Raw genomic sequence first — 22552 nt, 5'->3', positions numbered from 1 at the left:
AAAAAAAAAGTGCTAGTCAACACATTTTTTTTGCAACAAAGTCCGTGATGCTCGTCCGTTTCTGCAGTGTAAATCTGATAAGGGTGGTCTCCAGCTTAAAATATTTAAAGCGGAAGCATGCTCTTCGCTGAGGCCCTTGGCATAGACAAGTTGCCTGAGACCCATTGCTACAGGCACTTATATGAGTGCTGGCTCTGAAGTTTCATCGTAATCCGACTCCTCCGCGTCGCTCTTGGCCCGCACTTCACAAACGATGCCTCGTCATTGCACGGTTCCGCAATGTCAGTGTCTTCATCAACAGAAATAAAATCATCCCAGCCAATGTCATGGTCCCCCATGTCGGAGTCGATGACGCACAGTTTTGCACGCAAGCGGCCGTCACCTCCGCCCAGGCCGCATTCACTATCTCAATGGCTGAATACAGTGAAACTCGAAGCGGCAAGTTGGCGGCCGGCCGGTCAACAGCGATGATCAAGCGCTCCACAATGCGGCGCCTATCGATGCCTTAAAGGCATGTATTATGCCTAAATCAAGCTACTGCACTTTCCAAGTCGTATTGGGTGGCAGGAAAAGATTCACTGCCGTCAGAGAAGTTAGAACAAGGTGCACTAAGCAGTTAAGCACGAGCAGCATGTGCCTTCCTTGCCTCTGCATGTCACGGTCAAACTTGCCCAGCCACTTTGTGTATAAATTGCGCGTCATCCATGCCTTTGCATTGTGCGTGTAGAGCAGGGGCACATAGTTCCGAAACCAACGCGGCTCCCCCCCGGAGCCTTGCTGCCTGGCGGGCGCGCGCACTTGCTCAGGTGGCGCGGAGACAGCGCGTGTCGGCTGGGAGAGGGCGTGCCTGCAAGGAGGCTCGGGAAAGCAGCCTGCGCGCGTGAAGGGTTCGGAGGCCGTTGTTATATCTCGCATCGCGGCGCCGGGTTTGTGCCGTCCGTACGCTGTAACCGATCGGCAGGGCTCAAAGACATTCGTTGCACGTGTGATTTTGTGCCATTGAAAAAAATAATGCCGCAGTTTCACCCGAAAGGCGAAGCATCAATTGTGATAGCAACTTAGTAGAGAGCTATACGGAGTAAGGATAGTAGTTTTATCAGCTCAATAAACTTGTAACATGCAGCAGCACCAGCAACGCGCAGAACTGTTGTCAACGCCGTTGCCGTTTTGCCCGCATTCGCACCGAACGCGCGCGGCGTTGGTGACTGTTGCCAGGGCCTCTGGGGGCGGCTCGGAGGTTTTTGACGAGATCAGAACGGGAAACTCGTCGAGCAGCGTCGGAAGTCTTTACCACCTTCTCGCCTCGCAACGTTTTTATATAAATACGTATTTGGTGCCGCAGCTAAACATCACCTCCCCTCCCTCCAATCCCCCCCACAGCCTTTCGCACGATGGAAGAAGTCGTGTTTGCTCTATATACAGTGCAGACCGCTTACAACGTAAGTCGCCGGAGTCGCGAATATCCGCACTATAAGCGGTACCGCACTATAACCAAAGCAACAATTTTCAAGGCCCGCACATATGCAAAACATGTGCACCAAGCCGTCACGCGTATGCGACAGTCGAGGAATGCGGCTAGAACGTTTGCATTCAATTTACAGTCGAATCTCGTTAATTCGAACCAAATCACGCGGCGGCGCCTCCGACCGGCATTGCTCCGGCACCGCATAGAGTAAAAGCATAGGAGACACCCCTCAATGTCGCGCGTGAACAAAAAAAAATAAAAATGCGGCGGAAATTTCACCCTCTCTCAAATGGCAAGGTCGCCGATTCTGCGTTGCGCCGGAACATGCGTGTACGTGCCGACGTTTCAGCCACGCTACCGTAGCCGCGCATAGAAAATGGCAGTGAACCCTTCTTTCTCCTTAATGCTTCCTCTACTTTCTAGTCATGTGTTGACCTTGCACACTGGCTGCGGCTACGGTGCAGAGGGAAGCAGCGGAGCTGTCCCAGGACGGCCAACAAAACTGCCGACGCCGGCAAACGCCCGCTTCCCGATACCGGCAGACAACGAAACTTCGGAGCTGGCGCTGGGCCGGCTGGAGCGGCGGCGCCGTGCAGGCAGCGGGCACGCACGGTGACAGTCGAAAGTGAGGGAGCTACGAGGGAGGGCGAGGGGAGCCACCGAAGCGGCGGAGTTGCCGAGGCGAAATCCGCTTCTCTGCCGCCCTCCTCCCTCACATTCCACGGTCTCCTCGTGCACCCTTCGCCGTGCTGTGCAGACGCCGCCCGCTCCCTGAAGTTTCATTTACTGCCGTTATCGTGAAGCGAGGGTTGGCCGGCGTCGGCAGTTTCGTGGCCCTCGCTCGCTATGCGCGCCGTGATATTTCACGACTCGCACTCAAGATTCCGGTTTCAGCCTCACTGGCTGTTCGTTCGCACCACGTGCCCTTCTCCTCCACTTCATCTCTCTCTTCCTCGAGCACTCCTTGGGCGCCCGTTTGAGGGGAGCGTTCACCGTCTCCGCTGACTTCCATATTCCCAGGCAGCCGCACTGTAACTGGTATTCCGTTTCCCGCAACTGCACTATAAGCGATACGTGTATACATGGAGTGCTATGGGAAAATTAATGGGAGTCTGAAAAGACCGCACTATATCCGGTCCTGCACTATAAGGGGTTACGTTATAAGTGGTCTATACTGTATATGGTGATTGTAAAGGAGGAAGGAGATGCTTAATTCTGCAGCCCTTAAGGGAGGACGGCGCAGAATGCGTTTGTTCTCTGCCGTGCGTTCGCTCTCCGTGAAAGCGTGCGTCCCTCGCCCCCGTGCTCGCACGTCCCGTCTCCTACAACGAGCCGTGCGGAACCAATGACAGACACCTGAGAAGTTTTGTGTGCTCGCGTGTAGACAGAAAGTGTCGAATTGCATGCATGAACACGTGTATCCAATACGATCTACGGGGGCCTTCTGGCAGCGGCTAATTGGTTTGACCTCCGCACATGCTATTACACATTCCATACGTGTTAGGCGGTACAGTCAAGCCTACATATAACGGCCTCACTTAAGACAAACTTTTGCTTAAAATAAACGAAATCTGTGCGAGCGTCAAAATATACATTATTATTGCGATAGCAATTATATGGACACTCAAAGAGGATTTCTGCCGTAGGCGTCATCAGCGCCAAAACTGCGGGCTGCCCCCCCGGACGAGGATGATGCCACAGACGCTGCTGTGCTTGCGCCTACATTCACGGATATGCTATGCAGCATCGCTAACATTTGGGGGTTTGCCTGTGCAGGCAACGGTGTAAGTGACCTCCGCACACACATTGCTACATTTGAAAGAAAGCTCTCGCTGCGGGGCTCTTGCCAACCGACAGATTTTTAACAGTGTGTGAGAAAATAAAGAAGGTTTTAGCATGCTGGTGGGTGCAGATAGCACTACATGGAGTGCTAAATCCTACAAAAAAATGTAACTGGCACCTGCACTGAAGTATTAGTTTCATTTACTTTTCTGGTGGCTTTGACTTCCGAGTACTGCAGAGTATTAGCCTACAGTTTAAACTGAAGCACTACGCAACTCTGTCGCCATAAGTTTTCTTGGTTGGATTATAGGATTATAAAACATTCTCACGTGGTCCCGAGAATGTCGTATAATTGGGGTTTCACTGTATCACCAGAACTTGTGTGATGGCTGCTCAATTACATCATTACAGGAGCCATCAGGTCTATTCAGGGAATTAAAAATCTCAATGCAACAAAGTTTTCGATCAAACAAATTTTTTCAGCAGTAAGTATGACTTTGCCCAAGTGAGATATGACTGCGCATGCTTGACCTGGAAGTGTCTGTCAAGTGTGCTACATTTTTTTCAATGCGCAACATATGGTTTACCGTATTTACTCGAATCTAGGCAGACTCCGATTCTAAGCCGACCCCCCAAAAGTCCGAAGCCCCCTCCCCCCCCAAAAAACTTACCTCGAATGTAGGCCGAACGAAAATGTGAGCGCAGCATTCGCAAAATGGAACAGCATTTATTAAATATGAACATGCCGAGCTCATTCTATGTCACCATCGCTGCTAGCCTCGTCGCTATCTTACTGCTTATATCTTCAAACAGTGCACTATATTCAGTATCATCAAGCGCATTAGAGATGTTGCACTTTTTGAAGGAGCGCACAATCAATTGCCATCCTCGTTGCGGCGCACGCAAAAAGCATCTCCCGTGGCCCCTCCAACGAGTTCCGCCCGGCTTGAATGTTTAACAATGCCTCCCTACGGCTAGCACAACTACCGTATTTACTCAATTTTCACGCGCCCTTGATTGTAACGCGCACCTGTTTTCCGTGACCAAAAAAAAAAGTCCTTTACAGTACCACGCACCTCATGCTTTCAAACAGAAATACAACTGTCATTTGGAAAAACAGATTTCCTCTCGATGCACTGAAGTTGCGATGAATAAAAAAAGTCGCAGTTTCGCCCGAAAGGCGATGCATTGAATGCGATAGCAAATTAGTAGACCACTATACGAAGTAAGGATAGCAGTTTTATCGGCTGTATAAAGTTGCAAACATTCGCTTACCAAAGCACGGTGTCACGCGCGCACAAGCAAACATGAACACATCTCGCTCGTTGACCACGGAAACGAACTGTCAAAACGCTGAAGTGACGAAGCGCGGTGACCGAATTGACCTTCGTGCTAGCATGCCTCTCTTCAACGCGACGGCGAAAACACGGCGCGCAGCAGACTTTCCCTGTCGCAGATTGCTTTCAGGATAGGGCCAAGGTGATCGTATCGCTGAAGTGGATCGTTGCAGATTACGTCCTGCTTCGGTCCACTGAAACCGTTCCGCATTGCTTTGCTGGCGAAAATCCGCTCCTCCTGTTTGCGCCAGTCCCGCTCGGAAGTTTCGGATTCTCCGAACGCCCGTGATGTGGCCCGATTTCCGTCCGTCTCCGCACACATGATCACTTTCCTTTTAAATGCGGCATCATGATGAACTCTGTACTTCATGCTGATAGAGCAGATGCAGAGAACGTGAACGTTAGAAAGCGGCACTATAGTGGCATCGCCTGTTTGGTGCCATTAACGCCACACCGCGTGCCGATACTACACATTACCGATACGACGCAGGTCAAAATGGCGACATCCCTCGTGTACTTCAGATGGCTACTGGCGCTTCTAGTAGCGGCTGCGATACTGACTTTCTTTAGATGGCGCTAACTATGCACCATATTTATCAGTCTCAGTTAAAAACTGGTGCGTTTTTTAAAATCCTCGAATCTAAGCCGACCCTAGAGTTTCGTTTATGATTATTTGAAAAAAAAAAAAAAGCTATCGGCCTAGATTTGAATAAATACGGTAAGTGAGCAATGGACTTACTGCAGAGGATGACATCAGTCCAGCAACCAAAGGAGCCAGCACTCCTGTGGTCTGTCCAAATGTTGTGATCATCCCATTAAGAGTAGCTGCATGAAAAAAAGTTGAGTTGAAAGTGACAAGAGCACTGAAACCACGAGATGATGGTTTCCCAAAAAATGAAAACCATAGCAGCTATCTTAGGAAAAAATTCAATTCGATATTTTTTGCTAAGTTCTACATCTCTTTTGAAGGTATTGTATTCTAGAAAATACTTCAAAACTAGGTTAATAAATTCTTTTAATAAGCACTTACTCTAATAATTTGCACACCTTTTTTCCTTATTTTAGGGCTTTGAATAGGGGGTGCACAAACTGCATAAAAATTGGGCAAACATGTCCTAAATAGCTTCTATTAAGATCATAGCGTGCAAATTATCGCGTTTACTTGATTCTAACCGAAAAATAGGCTGACCAAAAGTGGCAGCGAGTGATGATAAGCACAAATAAAACATGCTTAGTCAGAGTTGCTCTTGGAGGAATCCAACTCTGAGAAGTCGTCGTTCCCTTCCTCCATGCACACGTAGCCTGCTGCGTCAGGCGGGCTGGAGTGGGAGCGAGCGTGATCGCCCTAGTTGCATTCGCAGTCACTTTGCTGGCTCAAACGGCGCTACTGGACAGGAATGGGATGCGTCGGCATCTACAGGTGATGCCGTTTCTTGCACTTTTACCAAGCCAAAGCCGTGTTTTTTGAAGCACGTGGTGGGCAACGTTGTGTGTCTTTTTATCCAGCGGCCGTTGCACAAGCAAGAATGCGCCACAATATCCTTGTGCCACTGCTGCTGCTGATTTGTCTGCGCAGCACAGTGCTGCGCCCTTCTCCAATGTGAAAAATAGTGCTAACTAAAAAAAGAAATAGCGCTTGCAGCTTGTTTCTTCTATATGACTTTGCTACACTTGGCCTCCAGCGTCCCTTCACTGGCCCATGCCTTCACCTGTCACAACCGTGGCGCCAGCATAGTGACAGTGTGCGACGTCGCGGCCGCGCCAATCTCTTCACGCCTGCACTACGCATGCATTGACAGGGTGCTGTGGGGTAGGACCGGGAGAGCAAAATACAGTAGAACCCCGCTGTTACGTTTTTCACGGGACCGTAAAAAAATAACGTAAGAGCCGGGAAACGCAAGAGCCAGGAAACAGGAAAAATTGAGAAATGCGAGTAGTGTTGAACTGCACACAATATTATTTTAATTCTTACGTGCGACAAAAAGTAGTTTCGTCCGACAGCCGAAGTATCGATTGCGATGAGCTATACAAAGAATAGTAGTTTTATCGTCTGTATAAACTTGTAAACATTCGGTTATTAACTAATTAACAAACATGGTGTCAGCGCCCACAGGCAAACATGAACACATCACACTCGATGAGCGCGGACACGCGCAGTTAAGCGTCGCTGCAGAAGCGAGCGAAGTGACCTTCGTGCTGTTGTCTATCGCTTCAACCCAAACTGAGCGCCGAGAACACGCAGCACGCACAAAGCCACGAGCCGCCGACGCACCTACACTGCGTAGAATCTGCCCCCACGCAGATCGCTTTCAAGATACGGCCCGCGGGACCGCGCGCGCGCCGCCGCGCAGTATGATGCCAGAGCACAACGCTGCCCGCTCCCCCCTCTCCCTCGCTGGTGCCTCGAGTGCAACGGAAGGAGGCGCGCTTCCTCTCTGCTTTTCCTTCGCGCGCGAGACGCGGTCGTCGGCTCCCCTCGCAACCTTTCACTCGCACATTCAGCATACGGCCGCGCGGCTTCCCTCGCAAGCTTTCACTCGCACATACAGCATACGTCGCCGCGCGCCGTATGTGCGAGTGAAAGCGTGCGAGGGGAGCCGACGACTGCGTCTCGAGCGCGAAAGAAAGCATACGGCGCGCGGCGACGGCGTTATCGCCTTTGAACTTTATACGGAACATCTATGAGCCAAAACCAATTTTAGGGCCGCAATGCGTCATAAGCATCATCTTTAGATAGCAAAAGCGGATATCAAAGGCCATACTTTTGCTGGCGGAAACCGAAAATACGTAATAAATGTCGCCCCCAGCACTTTGGGCGGCCAATGCCATCGTCAAGCAACCAAGCCGAGCGACATGAAAAGTCAAAATGGCCGCTCGGGCCGGCGCGGTGTGGCAGTTCGCAACGTATGATGCGGGAACGGTCCCACAGTTGCGACGTAACAGCGGGGTTACCAATGCATTGGGTTCTATGGGAGCTGTGCCGGGACCGGCCGAAAACGACGTAACAGCCGGGTAAACGCAGCACCCGGGAACGTAACAGCGGGGTTCTACTGTATGCGAGTAAAAGTCCTTTTTCAAAAAATATGGAGATAATTTAGGGGTGAGCAAATTTCGCAAGGGCGCAAATTATGCGAGTCGATACGGTAATTAAACATAAGGAGTGTGGCCACATACCCGAGTACATGGGAGCCAAATCAACCACTGCAGCCGCATTTCCAGCCGTGAAGGCACCCAGTGTGACCTTGCCGACGACCAGCAGAAATAGCACGAGCCACTGGTTCGTTCCGGCCAAGGTCAGACACAGAAGGCACAGCGTGGGGCCAAAGTTGGCTGCAGGACAGGATTTTACACACAGCATGTGTCAAATCTCAACACAAGAACGCATGCCAATAACTCTGGAGTATGTCCACGAGCATTGAAATCAATGCACAAGTTTTCCGTGCCATCCATGCTCACGTGAGGGTATGTAAGTACAGTATAGCCCCTCCAATACATTTCTCACAGGACTATGAGAAAAAAATGTAGCTCCCAGGAAATGTCTTAATAGAACACGCTGTTCAAATTATGTGAACGTGCTGCTCAAAATCAAAAACAAGGACACCATGCACGAATTGGCCTGTAAAAGAGTTTACAGTCGCTGACTGATAATTCAGATGGACAAGGGACTGCCCAAAAGTTACAATAATTGGGAGCCTGAAGACAAGGGTGGTGATGTGGGGTTGTTGGTGCATCTTGTTTGAAGGTGGTTGAGGCCAGGGAAACACAAGGACAAAAGAAGGCACACTGGTGCCTGTGTGTCCAATGTGCCTTCTTTTGTCCTTGTGTTACCCTGCACTCAATCACCTTTAGGGAGTCTGAACTATCGGAATCAGCAGAAAATGAGTGACTTATTCCACAAGTGGTTGATAAATGTGTTGCAAGAGGGCTCTGCTATATTCTCGGATGATCACTTTCGGAGGCACCTTTCCATTCGAGAAATTTTGCACGACTAGTACCAGACGCATCGGTGTCTACAGGTGATGGTACTCTTGGATAGTGCCAAGCACGCTGTATTACCACAGTGCCAGGATCACTGTTGCCCGTCGATGCATCCGGTACTACGAAACTAAAGTATCTTAGAATGTGATCGTCCTATAAGATGGCCCAAATCTGTTGTGTTTCTGCATGCACATACACTTTTGTGCGACCTGGGCAGTCCGTATTTCGACCACTGCCATGTTGTTGCTACAGGTACACTAAAGTACAGTCAATGCATGCACCAAATATTCATCCCCTGGCAACACAACAGAAGATGACTGAATGAGTCCAGGTTTCTTTGCAACAGTCAATGTATGGTGCTTCCTTCACTTAATTACCATCATCATCAGTGCAGACATAGATGGTCGAGTTTGTGCCACCTGAAACTGCTTGGAGAAGTCGCTCGGGACCGTATCACTATTTAACATATAAATGAGGGGTGTTCGAATCATAAAATTTACGAATAGAATACGAATATTCAAGAAAAATGACCGCCGAATATCAAATCGAATATTTTCTAATTTCCAAATCAACATGTAATATTAGCTTTCTGCAGCATCCGTTTGTTAAAAATGAAATCAAGCTTATGTGTGCATGCAATACCATTTACAACTGCACATGTGGACAACTGAGGAGTTTGCAAGTGATAAACTGCATTGAATTATCTGGAGCAACACTGGCAACGATAGTAATAAAACAAGGGAATGCACATGTTACAAGGTGCATGCAATGTTCTCTGAAAGAAAGAAGGGTTATACTAAAGGACCGCACATTGTTTTACAGAGATTGAAACATTGTGAGACCGGCTAGATAATAAATCGAAACAAATTTGTATAAAGCTGTCCAAAAGTGAGCCACTCTTATTGAATGACTCAAAATTATTGAGTGGAACTTATCTGCCCGTGTGTTCGCTCAGGAACTGGTGCTCCTGTGCAACAACCGCGGCTATTCTGCTGCAGAATTGTTCGGACAAGTGATCATACCTACTGTTCATTCTCCCATTAAACGACAAGAAGTGTTTTACAGTGAAGCTGTACATATATGGCTAGCCAATTCATCCGTCTGTCACCTCTGCACAGAAAATACCATCATCATTAATAGCTTGCGTTGTCGTCTTCTTCCACAGCTGGCTCGTTAGCGACCCTCAGCACAACCGCGCATACGTGCTCGTGCCACTGCTCCCGCCTTCATCGTCGTCTTCTTCCAGAGCTGGCTCAATTGCCGCTCATCATTCCAGCGTAGAATTTCATTTTTCTTCTGTCGTCGTAATGGGGAGGCCGCGTTTACGGAGGTATGAGCCATTGCTAAAGGGGGTATGAGCCATTCATTTTCTTACGTAACGGACAGATGTAATTTTGAAGAATAGCAAGCAGCAATGTGACAACGGCAGACTGTGGGCATACCGTCAGTGACGTCGTTTTCTCCGTCGCAGCCGAACGTGTCTGTAACCTCATTAAGAAACACAAAAACGTAATCAATAATTGTGAAAGACTTTAATGTACTGTCGGGATTAACCCAGTGGTTAAAAACCAGGGCTGCACGTTTCAGCTTCACTGGTTAACCATCTGTACGGAGTGCTTGGGGGTCAATTTTTTATATTTTATATATTTGAAAGAGATTGAACAACTTGAATGAACATTCAACAACTTGAATAATGAATTCTCAAATCAAATACAAACCAAACTCGCAGGACAAACAGCAAATACAGCCGAAGTAGCCTTCACAACTTGTGGCTTTGCTTGACATGTCCTGCGGTGTGGGCACGGTCCGCGACTATTGGTTCGTCAGGTTCGACTAGGCTTCGTTAGTTTTAGTTTTGAGGAGGCGCTGGCGACATGACTGATGACCATGCTAGCGACATTTCAAAATGGAAATAGTATTGATATTTGTGCTAGACTCTGTGGCCAAGTTAGCATGAAGTGATGAAGGCTGAGTCTGAATATCGAACAGCCCTGTAAAGTGTCAGAAATTTCAAAAATTTCACCCATTTCCCCCCTTGGTGGTGATGTCATTAAAGATAATGATAACGTGTGGCTGCTTGGTCTACACGTTTTGCATACGTGCAGGGCTTGAAAATCTTTGTTTTGGTTATAGTACGGTACCGTTTATAGTGCAGATATTCACGACTCCGGCAACTTACGTTATAAGCGGTCTACACTGTATGTGTCTGGCCACAGGCTGTGCAATGAGCCAATTTGCGACAGTGTCTCCATCTCTTTTCTGTTGTGCCACGTGTTTTAGCACTACATTTTTCCCATGCTTCGACAACTTGTGGCCCAGTAATCAACGACTGTTTGATCCCAGAGGTGGCTATGTTGGTAACAGACACGTCAGGAACCAAAGGCTGCGTGATCTACACTTAGCGACCCATTCGCTGTAAAGACACAACAGTCCATCCACATAACTCACCAGTGAGCTGAAATGCTTTCCGGACAAGTGTGGTCTGGAAGCCGCAACGAAGCAGGCAGTCCGCGATCAAGCCTGAGCCCAGCATTGACACAATGGTGAAGGCAAACACGAGTGCGCTGAAGTTGGCATTCTGGGCAGAGCAACAAATGTAGAAATGGGAAGCCAGTCAATGACACAGGTGCAGGAAGAACCCAAATGAAGCCAACAAACAATGACATCAAGGAAAGCGTAACGGAAACCAAATGTCTGTGTTAAATTGAAAGGTAGAAGGTTGTGGGTTTTACTACCGCCGGCAGCAAGTTTTATTTTCTTTCACTATCATTTCCCTTTTAGTTATTGCTAGGGCCGTGTGAATATCGAATACCACTGAATCGAATAGTGAATGTTCGAATAATTTGATTCGCGAATCAAGTATCTACAACTCGATTTCCTGAATACTCAATATAGTGTAGAGACCCGCGCAGTGCAACATGTCGCATGCGCTGCAAAGGCTTGCGGCCCGTTACCACATCAGCCAGCGGCACATTTTCGTCATGGCCACGCTACAGTGCATTAGCCCTAATTTATTTCAATAAAGTTGTTTCTCTTTCTCTCCTAATTGGCACTGCTTCATGGGGCGTCGGCGACTAAAGTTAGTTTGGTGCCAAATCGACGCAGACCTATTCGCAGCAGCCGCGAGACACCCAGAAAGCAGACAAACCGCCTCCAAAACAAAAGTGAGTACGTGGGATGGCAACAAAGTTGTTCATGGCCGCCATCTCTGCGCCACGAAGTGGTGGTTGCTCGTTACTGATAGCGTTCGTAGCTTCGAGCAACCCGCCACAAAACTAGCTTTGGATTTATACTGCGGGTGAGGAAGTGTCATGACCTGGTTGCATGCATTGGCCAAATGGCGAATAAACAGGGGGGGGGGGGCTACAAAGCCTTCCCTGTTTACAAAGCTTACACGGCTACATCAATGGACTGATGCTAGGGTTTAACATGCCAAAACCACTATTTGATTCTGAGGCACACCATAATGAGGGACTCCGGATTAATTATGACCACCTGGAGATCTTAACGTGTCCCTACAGCACGGGACACAGGTGTTTTTGCATTTCTCCCCCATCGAAATGCAGTTGCTGCGTCCGGAATTTGGTCCCGTGACCTCGTGCGTAACAGTGCAACATCATAGAAGTTTAGCCACCACGATGGGTGATGGCTACAAAGAAATCTTACGAGTGCAATATTGAGATAATATCAAATGTATGTATTAGATATTTTCATGTTATGAGGCAATTATCAAACCAAATCCAGCTACTTTGTGATTTGTACGTTGCATACACGCTCACAGCAATGCGGCGAATGCCCGTGGAAGCATCCGCATATTTTCGCTTCATGCAGCATTAAAAAAAATATAATAAGCCAGCAAACACTGTGCGCAGTGCTGCCGCATCTCCATCCACCACACGCAGTTTATCTTTAAGTTTCGCTCCATGTAGACCAGACTGAGGGATAAAAACTGCATAAGAAAGAAATGCAACACACTTGGTTCAAATAAACTGTAAGTAAACAACACTTGCGTCAACGCTTGAAGGAGGTGGGACATGGCGATGGCTGCACAGCGAAAAGTTAAAGGGAGAATGCCACGGTTTGAGGAGAGGTTAATGTTTAACCGCTTGTACCAGTGCCATTATAGCGCTGACACGAAATTTTCGTGAGAAAGTATTCCTTGAGAGATAACCTCTATGTCTAGGCGTACGACAACTGGTTTAGGGACCTTTTAACTTCAGACTGCGATTTCACACGCCTACGTATCCATTTGCCAAAGATGGCGCAGTCCCCAAAACTAAGCGTACTAGCTGAAATGAGGCTGATGTCACAGAAATTGCATTCTAGAATGTTGCAGTCTACAGAATCTGTTATATAATTAAAAGTTGATATGACGAACTTCAATATAGCGAAATTCTCGATGTAACTAAGTGCAACTTCTTGTCCATAGAACCATAATGTATTTTAAACCTCATTATAACAAAGTGTGCTTATACACCATTTCAATATAACGAAATTTTACTGCCACCACGAAGGAATACCAAGGTAACACAGTCAACAACTGATTTTCCACACGCCCAATTTTTTTGACATGCCCAATCATTCGGACGGCTTCGCGGCACCACCATGTATCTCATAGAGTCAATGTATAAGAACGCCTAAAATTTCGGACACAAGAACCCTTTGCCATCCGACTTTCCAGACTTTTTGCCGTGACTGCAGGTCCGGAACGGCATTAATCAAAGCCACCACCGCAGCAACGGTAGGCCTATTGGCTTTCACGTTTGCTATTAAGCTTCCTGTCGTTCGGTGCAGTGTTTTTCATTGAAATAATTCACCTCTGTCAGCAATGCGCCAACTCCTCCTTTGTAAACGTCGCGATTGGCTTCAAGGCTCGGAAAGCATGGCACATTGCATAACATCTGGTTCCCAAAAGTCATTTCGCCTCAATACAGCAGTGTTACGCGGTGAAGCATAACAAGAGTGGGAAGGGGCAATTGTCACGTGACACAGTATGTATCCCTAATTGCACACGTTTGCACACGCCTTCTCCTATCGCAGTATGAGCACCGATATGCCTCATAAGTGTACTAGGCCATCAAAAATTTGTCGGACGTGCCTGTGGCGATTTGAGCCCTTAGGGCAGTAAAAGGCATGCATTCATTTTTTCGGACTGCCCGCCTTTTCGAACGTTGACTGTTATTGGAAACATATGAGGACGCAGATGGCCAAATGGTTGAATTACCTGCGACTGCTTGCAAACACACCTCCCAAAGCGCATACCGCAACCGCCAAAGCCGAACAGTGTCACGTTCTGTGTAAAGTCCAAGTGTGATAAGATTCTATCACATCCTGTGCGCTCTATTTGCATTAGCTGCAAACGAAAGCGTGCAAGAGTGAGCTGACGAGGATGGTCACTTGATGAGCGCCATCTTTCCGTGCGAGCTGGAGGAAGGGTGGGAGGGAGTGGGGGGCAGGTTAGCATGCATCTCATTTTGTAGCGCTGCCGTAGCTATGCATGGCTGATAGCGTGGCTGAGCGCATACAAAGCCTGCACAAGCTGCTTTAGAGGTAATCTGCCGTGTGTGCAATGCGTGGGCACGTCGAGATGACGGGGCATCATGTGCGCTGTCTACCTGCGCGTTTTGTGGTGGAGGTTGCGTAATCCCGAGCTTCAGAGACACGTTGAAGCAAGAGGCAGAATAAGTACCGCATTTACTCGAATCTAGGCCGACCCCGATTCTAAGCTGATCCCTGAAAGTCCGAAGCCAGGAAAAGAAAACTTACCTCGAATGTAGGCCGAACAAAAAAAAAAGTGAGGACAGTGTTCACAAAATGAAAACAGCATTTATTGAATATGAACATGCCGAACTCATTCTATGTCATCATCGCTGCTAACCTCATCGCTACCTTCCTTATTGCTGTCGTCTTGAAACAGTGCACTATATTCAGCACTATCAAGCGCATTACAAATGCTGCACTTTTTGAAGGGGTGCATAATCAAAGTTCCTGGGTAAATGGCATCCTCGTTACGGCGCATGCAAAAAGCATCTCCCGTTGCCCCCTACATCGATGGACGTTTTTCTCATCGATGCCGAAGTCCCGTTTGGCTTGAACGTTTGACGATGCCTCTGCAGCTAGCACAACTTTTTGTTTGAAAGCGGGACTATAGTGGCATTGCTTGTTTGGTGTTATTACGATAACGCCATGCCCAGGGTGTCGGAACGAAAAATTTTCGCTGTTGTTTTAGTTTCGTTCCAATTCTGCTCCGGAACAAAAAGAAAAATGTCACAGTTTCGCCCTAAGGGCGAAGCAATGAATGCGATAGCAACACAGCAATGTCATACGAAGTAAGGTGAGTGGCTTTGGTAGCAATATGAATTGTAGTAAACATGAGCTGATTAAGTAAGCAGGTGGCTGCGGCGTAAGTAGACCAACATGAAGAGAGACTCGATGACCACGAGAAGGCGCGTTTGAAACGGTGGTGTTGATGAGAAGCGCTTCCCGTGGGCAGCGCGTGCGAAGGGACACACCTGTAGCGCTGCACTGCCGACCCGGGCAGCATTGCATGTGTAGCGTGCGTTGGAAAATGTGACCCGACTATTACTAACTGATTGAACAAGCGTGGTGTGAGGGGACACAAACAAGCATGAATAGATCACACTGAATGACTGCAGACAAAGACTGTCAAAACGCTGGCAGCAAGCGCATACGCCGCACAAACGGGCGAAGGTACGTGCGGTCTATCGCTTCAAGGGAAACTGAGCGGCGAATGCACGGCGCATAAAGGTCAGAGCCGTGGGGAGATAAGAGACCGTGCGGGAGAGACGAGCACGGTTGTTGGCAGAGGAGAAGTGCCCCCCCCCCCCCCCCCCCCCCGCTCCCTCCGGCGCTGGCTTCCGGCTTCCTTGCTTGCGCGTGGGAGATTGAGTGCGTTTGCTCTCCGTGATAGCGCGCGTCCCCGCACGCTTCTGCTCGGGCATACGGTGCGCGGCGAAGATTTTATCTTTAGGGAACCTCACGGCGACGGCGACGGCAGAAATCCGGTTAAAGTGTCCATATAATTGCTATCGCAATAAAAAAAAAATGACGAGTAGCAGTTCATACTGGTGTTGGTTCACATGCAAAAATTTTTGAAACAAAGTAATGATGAAAATAGCAATAATTTTTCTCAAAAAGTGAGTTCTTAGATCATGCTCAGTGCCTTGAGTCAAGGCACTGAGCATGATCTCAGAAGCAGCATGTGTACTCGCTGTAATTCGAGACCACTGTTCTGAAAAAACGAACTTAAAGTACACAAACGAAAGATAAAGCTTCGGTAACAAAGTGTTGTAGCTGGAGAAAACGAAACGATATGCTCTTAGTGCAAGCCTTGGGTTTTGCTACGATGCCAATCTGCTAGTGCAGTGAGCGGCAGGATCAGATTAGTAGAGCGTTTGACTGGCTATCGCTTGCACTATGCCTGTCTGAGATAAGCGCTTCTGTGGAACCCTGACATATGCAATATTTCTGACATTGCCTGACGTCAGTTGTTTCGGATTGCCGACTTTCCCCTTGAACCGAAAAGCAATCAAAAACCTTTTGGTTTCACTCCTAAATAAAATAATAAATAACGTTTCAGTAGGGATGGGCGAATAGTGAATTTGAGGTTTGAAGCGAAGTCGAAGCGAATTCGAAGCGAATAGTGATTTGGTTGAATAATTTCGAATCGAATAGTTTTAATAGTATATATCACACATTACAGTAAAACCTAGTTAATTCGAATTTCACGGGACCGAAAAAAATGTCCGAATTAACCGAATGCTGAATTATCAGGGTATCCAGAAAACAATAAGCAAATACTTAATACGTCAGCACAATTTTATTAGTGTAATGGATGAGCAAATCCTTTTGCTACTTTGCACAAAAGCAGTGCGGAAGCTGCAATCGCCTCGTCGGAGATCTCATCGCAGAACGAGGCAGCACTATCTGCACTCAAACTCCTCCATCGAAGCACTACCTATTGCATTGTCAGTAGCAACATGCTCCCAGAGTTCAGTAATGTCAGCGGCTTCCACCGTGTTTTCACCCATGGGGTTTCATCCTGGCGCACAAAGCACGCCTTTTCTATTGATCGGAATGGCCACTGCTTCTAGCCTTCATGATCGTGGCGGCGCTCCTGATTTTCATAATCGTCGAGATCATCGACTGCGTGAGCCCGTACTTCGAGTCTTGCAAAATTTGCAACTTCGTCTCAATCGACACAGCTTTGCGATTTGTTGGCACACCTCCCACTGCTGCAGCGGCGTGCGTCCGCGCTCGCTGAGAGAGAGAGAGAAAGGGGGGGGGACATTGTAAAGGAAGCGCAGCCGTCGTTCGCTTATCGCTTTTTCTTTTTTCTCCTCTTCTATGGATGCTCCTGCGACCGCCAGCGACGCGGACGCGAAACAGCTGGCGCCATCCTGTGCACGCTACGCCAACTTGCGATGCTCTCCGTGGCTTTCGCAATCGGCGCGTGAGCAGCATGCACTGCGCGGTAATGGTGGCAGATACGAACTCGCGTAGGCAAACTTTTCACCCCGTCTTGGTTAAAATGCAAATTTCACTATTCTGCATGAGACACCGCCCAGAAGCAAAATTTCGATCGTTATATCGAATATGCGGTAAATAACATGTCATTATGTGCTTTTTTTCTCATAGCCCTAATGCATTAGTTGATACTCATTAGTTGACTCATCGTTATAACCGATATATCGTGGTATCGTTATAAGTGGACTGCACTCTAATGCCTCTGGTGTATGCTTAGGAGGCTTATTAAATTTGAACTTAAAAAAGTTGGAATTTTTGCTATTCCACCCATTTTAACTTGGGCAAGCCCAGACCTGACTCAGGGACATCCCGAGGACACCTTCGACATACGCTGGCAGCTTCGTGAACAGCAGCATGGAGACCCACAGGTTGGAAAACCGGGCTGCCACCAGGGCCCACACAGGTGCAGACGTGAACACAGCTCGCCATGGCAGCGGCCTCTTCTGCATCAAAAAGTATGCGCACATTACATCTGCTGTCCCATCAAGACTAGGTGGTTTCAGGCATAGTGAAATTTTCTACTGCGTAGGCTAGTGCTAGAAAGTTGAAAATGGCTTCAATATTTCCTGTGAGTTGAAGCGGAAAGGACCACAGACTAGAAGTCACAGACATGCAGCTCTAACGTGCTTAAGCCTAATCTCGGCTGAGGATAAAGACATGCTGGTGATCAAGTAGTAACACAATGCAGCAGACGTCCGTTATTTCAACTGCGGTAATTATACTTTTTGGTTAATTCGATCCCCACCGAAGATCGTGGCCAAACCATGCATTTCTAGGGGCTAGAAATTCGTTACTTTGATCATAAAATCGGCCTTTGCCAAATAATTCGAACTTGACCAGTGAGCAAGCATGCACCTGACCCCTAGGTGACCCTAAGATTGACCCCTTTAATGGTAGTGTCTGTCTCACTGGAGCTTAGGGGACAGTGAATGATTTGAACACACGTAAAAACAATATCCTATCAAAAGTGCCTATTTTCAGCCTGCCCTAGGAAGATTTTCCTAGCAATAACCGTTGCTCACAATGTCTGATTACAGTATTTACCCGATTCTAACGTGCATTTTTATTTTTAAATAAGAATTAGGCTAAAAACTGCTTGCGCACAAAGCGAAAACCGGCTTTGCTGCATTCGTATGCCTTACCGAACACTGGTGTATTGCAGTGAAGCTGACTTCAAGAAAATGGGCGCCACTGAGCAACACATAGTATTAGACTCTTGCCGAGTTTTCTTGCTAAAAAATCGGGTGCACGTTAGATTTCCATTTTGTTTAGGAGCTTTATTGTAATTTCTCTGTTGGTTTTTTACTTTAAGTAGATAGAAAGTTGGTATACATTTGATTCAGGGGTGCAATGGGGCAAATATTGGGGACAAATATTGACAAATGAATCAGAGGTGTGGTTGGGCGTTTTTTCTGCATCTTTTTTAATTCGACCAGCTGGATAATTCGATCGCTTGCGTCAGTCCAATCAGGGTTGAATTAACGGAAGTCGACTGTACAGTCACACAATACTGCACTCAATACACCAACCATTACCATGGGTTTAAAAGCTGTGACATGTGAAAGAACAATAAATGTTGAACAAACAGCAACATAATAGTGATACAATACCACAAACAATAATCCACTCATATGAAGCAGCAATAAAAGAAAATTGGCAGGTGCATTGATCCTGAGGAGATGATTGGCAGCGTTAATGCAATTATAAATCTTTCTTATCATGAGTGTAATAGGTGACGACATGCTTAACCCTGTCAGACGCCACTTTATCCCGTTGATTGAAAACTTGTGTTCACCACATTTCTTGCATCTCCAGAACCACAGAAAGTGTACAGCCGCAGAAAATATTAAGAATGTTCAATTGTTTAACTAGTTTTGTCAAGTTTACAGATTGTGGATCCACGCAAGAACTCACTACAGGAACACCAAATATGAGAAACTATTTCGCGTTTTGAAAAGCTTGAAAAGCACTTATCCAGCCACTTGAAAATTATGCCTGGTGCATGACATTGTGAAAAACTATGAAAGAAGTGAACCCGCGCCAAACAACATACTGACACTGAGTAAAGACACCCAACCGTCTACCTTCCCACTCATTTTGCTAAAACATTCTGCACATGTTACAGTGTAGACTGCTTATAAAGTAAGTCGCCGGAGTCGCGAATATCCGCACTATAACCAAAGCAACAATTTTCAAGGCGTGCACATATGCAAAACATGTGCACCGAGCCGCCACGCATATGCGACAGTCGAGCAATGCGGCTAGAACGTTTACATTCAATTTACAGTCGAATCTCGTTAATTCGAACCAAATCACGCGACGGCGCCTCCGACCAGCATTGCTCCAGCACCGCCATAGAGTAAAAGCGTAGGAGCGACCCGTCAATGTAGCGCGCAAAAAAAAAAAAAAGACGCGGTGGAAATTTCACCCTCTCTCAAATGGCAAGGTCGCCGATTCTGCGTTGCGCCGGAACATGCGTGTACGTGCCGACGTCTCAGCCACGCTACCGTAGCCACGCGTATAAAATGGCAGTGAACCCTTCTTTCTCCTTTATGCTTCCTCTACTTTCTAGTCATGTGTTGACCTTGCATGCTGCGGCTACGGCACAGTGGGAAGCAGCGGCACTGTCCCAGGCCGGCCAACGAAACTGCCCACGCCGGAAAACGCCCGCTTCCCGATAACGGCAGAAAACGAAACTTCGGGGAGCTGGCGCCGGGCCGGCTGGAGCGGCAGCGCCTGCACAGCGGCGGGTGCGCACGGTGACAGTCGAAATTGAGGGAGCTACGAGGGAGGACGAGGGGAGCACCGAAGCGACGGAGTTGCCGAGGCGAAATCCGCTTCCCTGCCGCCCTCCTCGCTCACATTCCATGGTCTCCGCGTGCGCCCTTCGCCGTGCCATATCGGCACCGCCCGCTCCCTGCAGTTTCGTTTACTGCCGTTATCGTGAAGCGAGCGTTGGCCGGCGTTGGCAGTTTCGTGGCCCTCGTTCGCTATGCGCGCCGTGATATTTCACGACTCGCACTCAAGATTTTGGTTTAAGTCTCACTGGCTGTTCGTTCGCACCACGTGCCCGTCTCCACTTCGTCTCGCTTTCTTCCCCGAACACTCCTTGGGGCGCCTGTTTGAGGGGAGCGTTCGCTGTCTCCGCTGTCTTCCGTACTCCCGGGCAGCCGCACTGTAACCGGTATTTCGTTTCCCGCAACTGCACTATAAGCGATACGTGTATACATGGAGTGCTATGGGAAAATTAACAGGAGTCTGAAAAGACCGCACTATATCCGGTCCAGCACTATAAGTGGTTACGTTATAAGTGGTCTATACTGTATTGAGTATTGCAACACAAGTCCAATAATAAGTGTTTCAAGATGTATGCGACACATTTTAAATATCATTACTTTCATCAGTGCTTTTGCTGTTGATGCAGTATATTGCTGTACACAATTGTGTACACAGTGTCTGAAACGGTGAATTTGTTATGATGACTATTATGATGACTATTGTATCCCCATGCAATCCATGAATCACGAAACCTTACGGGTACATCAGCAGGCACACAAAAGTGGCAAGCTCACTGCCAACCACAATGCTGAATGATACCATTACACAGTATATTTTGTAATCACTACACCCCAGTTGAAACTCTGTAGTGAGCTCTGCTATCTAGGAGTGAGTAAATATAAAATTTTCAGCTTGAAAGTGAATTCGAATAAAGCAAACCAAGTGGAAATTGAATTGAATATTTTGTAAATATTTTTCGAACACAAATACTATTGGTTTTGCAAAACCAATTTTTTTTCACCAACCAGAGGTAAGAAAAAAAGAAAAGCAAGTTTGCTGCACAGCAAATAACGCACAGGGAAACTGTGCTTTGTGGTGAAAAAAATTCGAGTGTGCTACACTTCTGCTTGACAGTATCATAACTGCAGTTACTTAATGTTGTCATGAAGCAAGGATAGCTGCTTGACGTGTACGGGGAGCAGTGACTGCTTCCTGCATGTCACAATTCTTTCAGACACAGAAAACAGCTTCTCACTGGACACACTATCGTCTAGTATCGGCAGGTATCTCTTCGCACGCCGAGCCAACAGTGGGCACCATGCTTACAATACCACTCACATGGATGTTCCTTTTCGCCCAAACGCGGAAACATGTGCTTATGGCCGTGAAAATTGCTGCCACAAGCAAGTGGGAATTTCTGCTGGTTGATGAGCTTAACAAAGACTTTCCACAGTGCTCACTTGGAAGAAACCTTTCAGAGGCTTTCATGGTTGAAGACATACAGTATCTAGTTTCCTTGGTGCTGAAATTTTCCTTTCTTCTTCTAAAGTCAGGTTTGCTATTGAAGCATCCTGGTGGTATTCAACTACAGTGGAATCTCGTTGATACAATCTTCATGGGAATTGGAAAATAAAGCGTATCATCTGAAAATTGTATCATCCAACGTATTATCCAACTAAATCGTATTATTGGAGGGAAAAAAAAAACATATCATCCCAAAAAACGTATTACACAGAATTGTATCAATGAGGTTCCACTGTACTTTACAACGAGGTTCTAAGAAAATTTCACCAATGGTTACGATACTCTATAATGTGAAATTTGAGTGCAGCTCTATACGCGTTTTCATTTTGTGATATATTGGCTGGCGTGGATAATCTGTCTTCAGCGGCATGTTGCAAACGGAGCGAAGTGTGGTGCGACTGCCTTGCTAATCGGGAGATTGCTAGAGGCAGCATGTGGAACGTGTAGGTGCAATTCACAGCAGTCGCCACAGACAGACCTATATGGTATCAGTGGACGTGCCCGCCACATGCCTTCATGCATCGGTGAGCAGACGACATGCGCTACTCTGGCACTATCTCATAGAGATCGTAGCCGTAGAACACGTCTTGTGTGGCACCTTCTCACGCTTTCACAATACCCTCCTCCTCCGCTTTCCTCCTCACGCTCTCTTCGTTATTGCAGTCTTTCATCCCCGCTGCGCTCCGCATTCGCTCTTTCATCCTGCGACGTGCTCGTTCGCCCCGTTATGCCGAGGGACACCGACGCTCAATACAGGAATGGGTGCCTAAGAGCTGCACTCTAAAACAAAATAAGTTTTTACTTTATTACGTTCTTGCTGCAATGCAGTGGTTATCTGCAACTTAGTTTTTAACCAATCATGGAACAGCGAGTTGCGATGATGGTTCTGCCAAGCGCCACTGGACGATGATGCAGACGGCAGGGATGTAGTGATTTGTTTGCATGATTAAAATGATAAATCTTGCGATATCGCTGCTTTGACCTATGCTAGAAACATCTCTAACTGTCAAGCTACGCAAAACTCATACTGCAAACTGGGCCAAATTCCGAAAGAATCCTGATCACATTAGTACCGTATTTACTCGATTCTAAGCACCCCCTTTTTTCTTGATCGCGATGCCCAAAGTGAGGGGGGGGGTGC

At 47.4% G+C, this 22552-nt stretch overlaps 1 protein-coding gene across 1 annotated transcript in view; it reads right to left on the bottom strand.

Moving 5' to 3' along the window:
• The window catches only part of LOC119450606 (sodium-dependent phosphate transport protein 3-like), a 70561-nt gene that overhangs the window by 14603 nt on the left and 33406 nt on the right, over positions 1 to 22552 (bottom strand). Inside the window, 4 exon segments of the mRNA XM_037714110.2 lie at positions 5324 to 5409; positions 7759 to 7914; positions 11011 to 11140; positions 17403 to 17552. Of these exon segments, the coding sequence (XP_037570038.1) occupies positions 5324 to 5409; positions 7759 to 7914; positions 11011 to 11140; positions 17403 to 17552 (522 nt within the window).

Source organism: Dermacentor silvarum, chromosome 4 (genome assembly GCF_013339745.2).
Source record: "Dermacentor silvarum isolate Dsil-2018 chromosome 4, BIME_Dsil_1.4, whole genome shotgun sequence".
Taxonomy (NCBI): Eukaryota; Metazoa; Arthropoda; class Arachnida; order Ixodida; family Ixodidae; genus Dermacentor; species Dermacentor silvarum.
The sequence above is the reverse complement of the archived record's forward strand: the minus strand, read 5'-3'. Positions and strand labels throughout refer to the sequence as shown.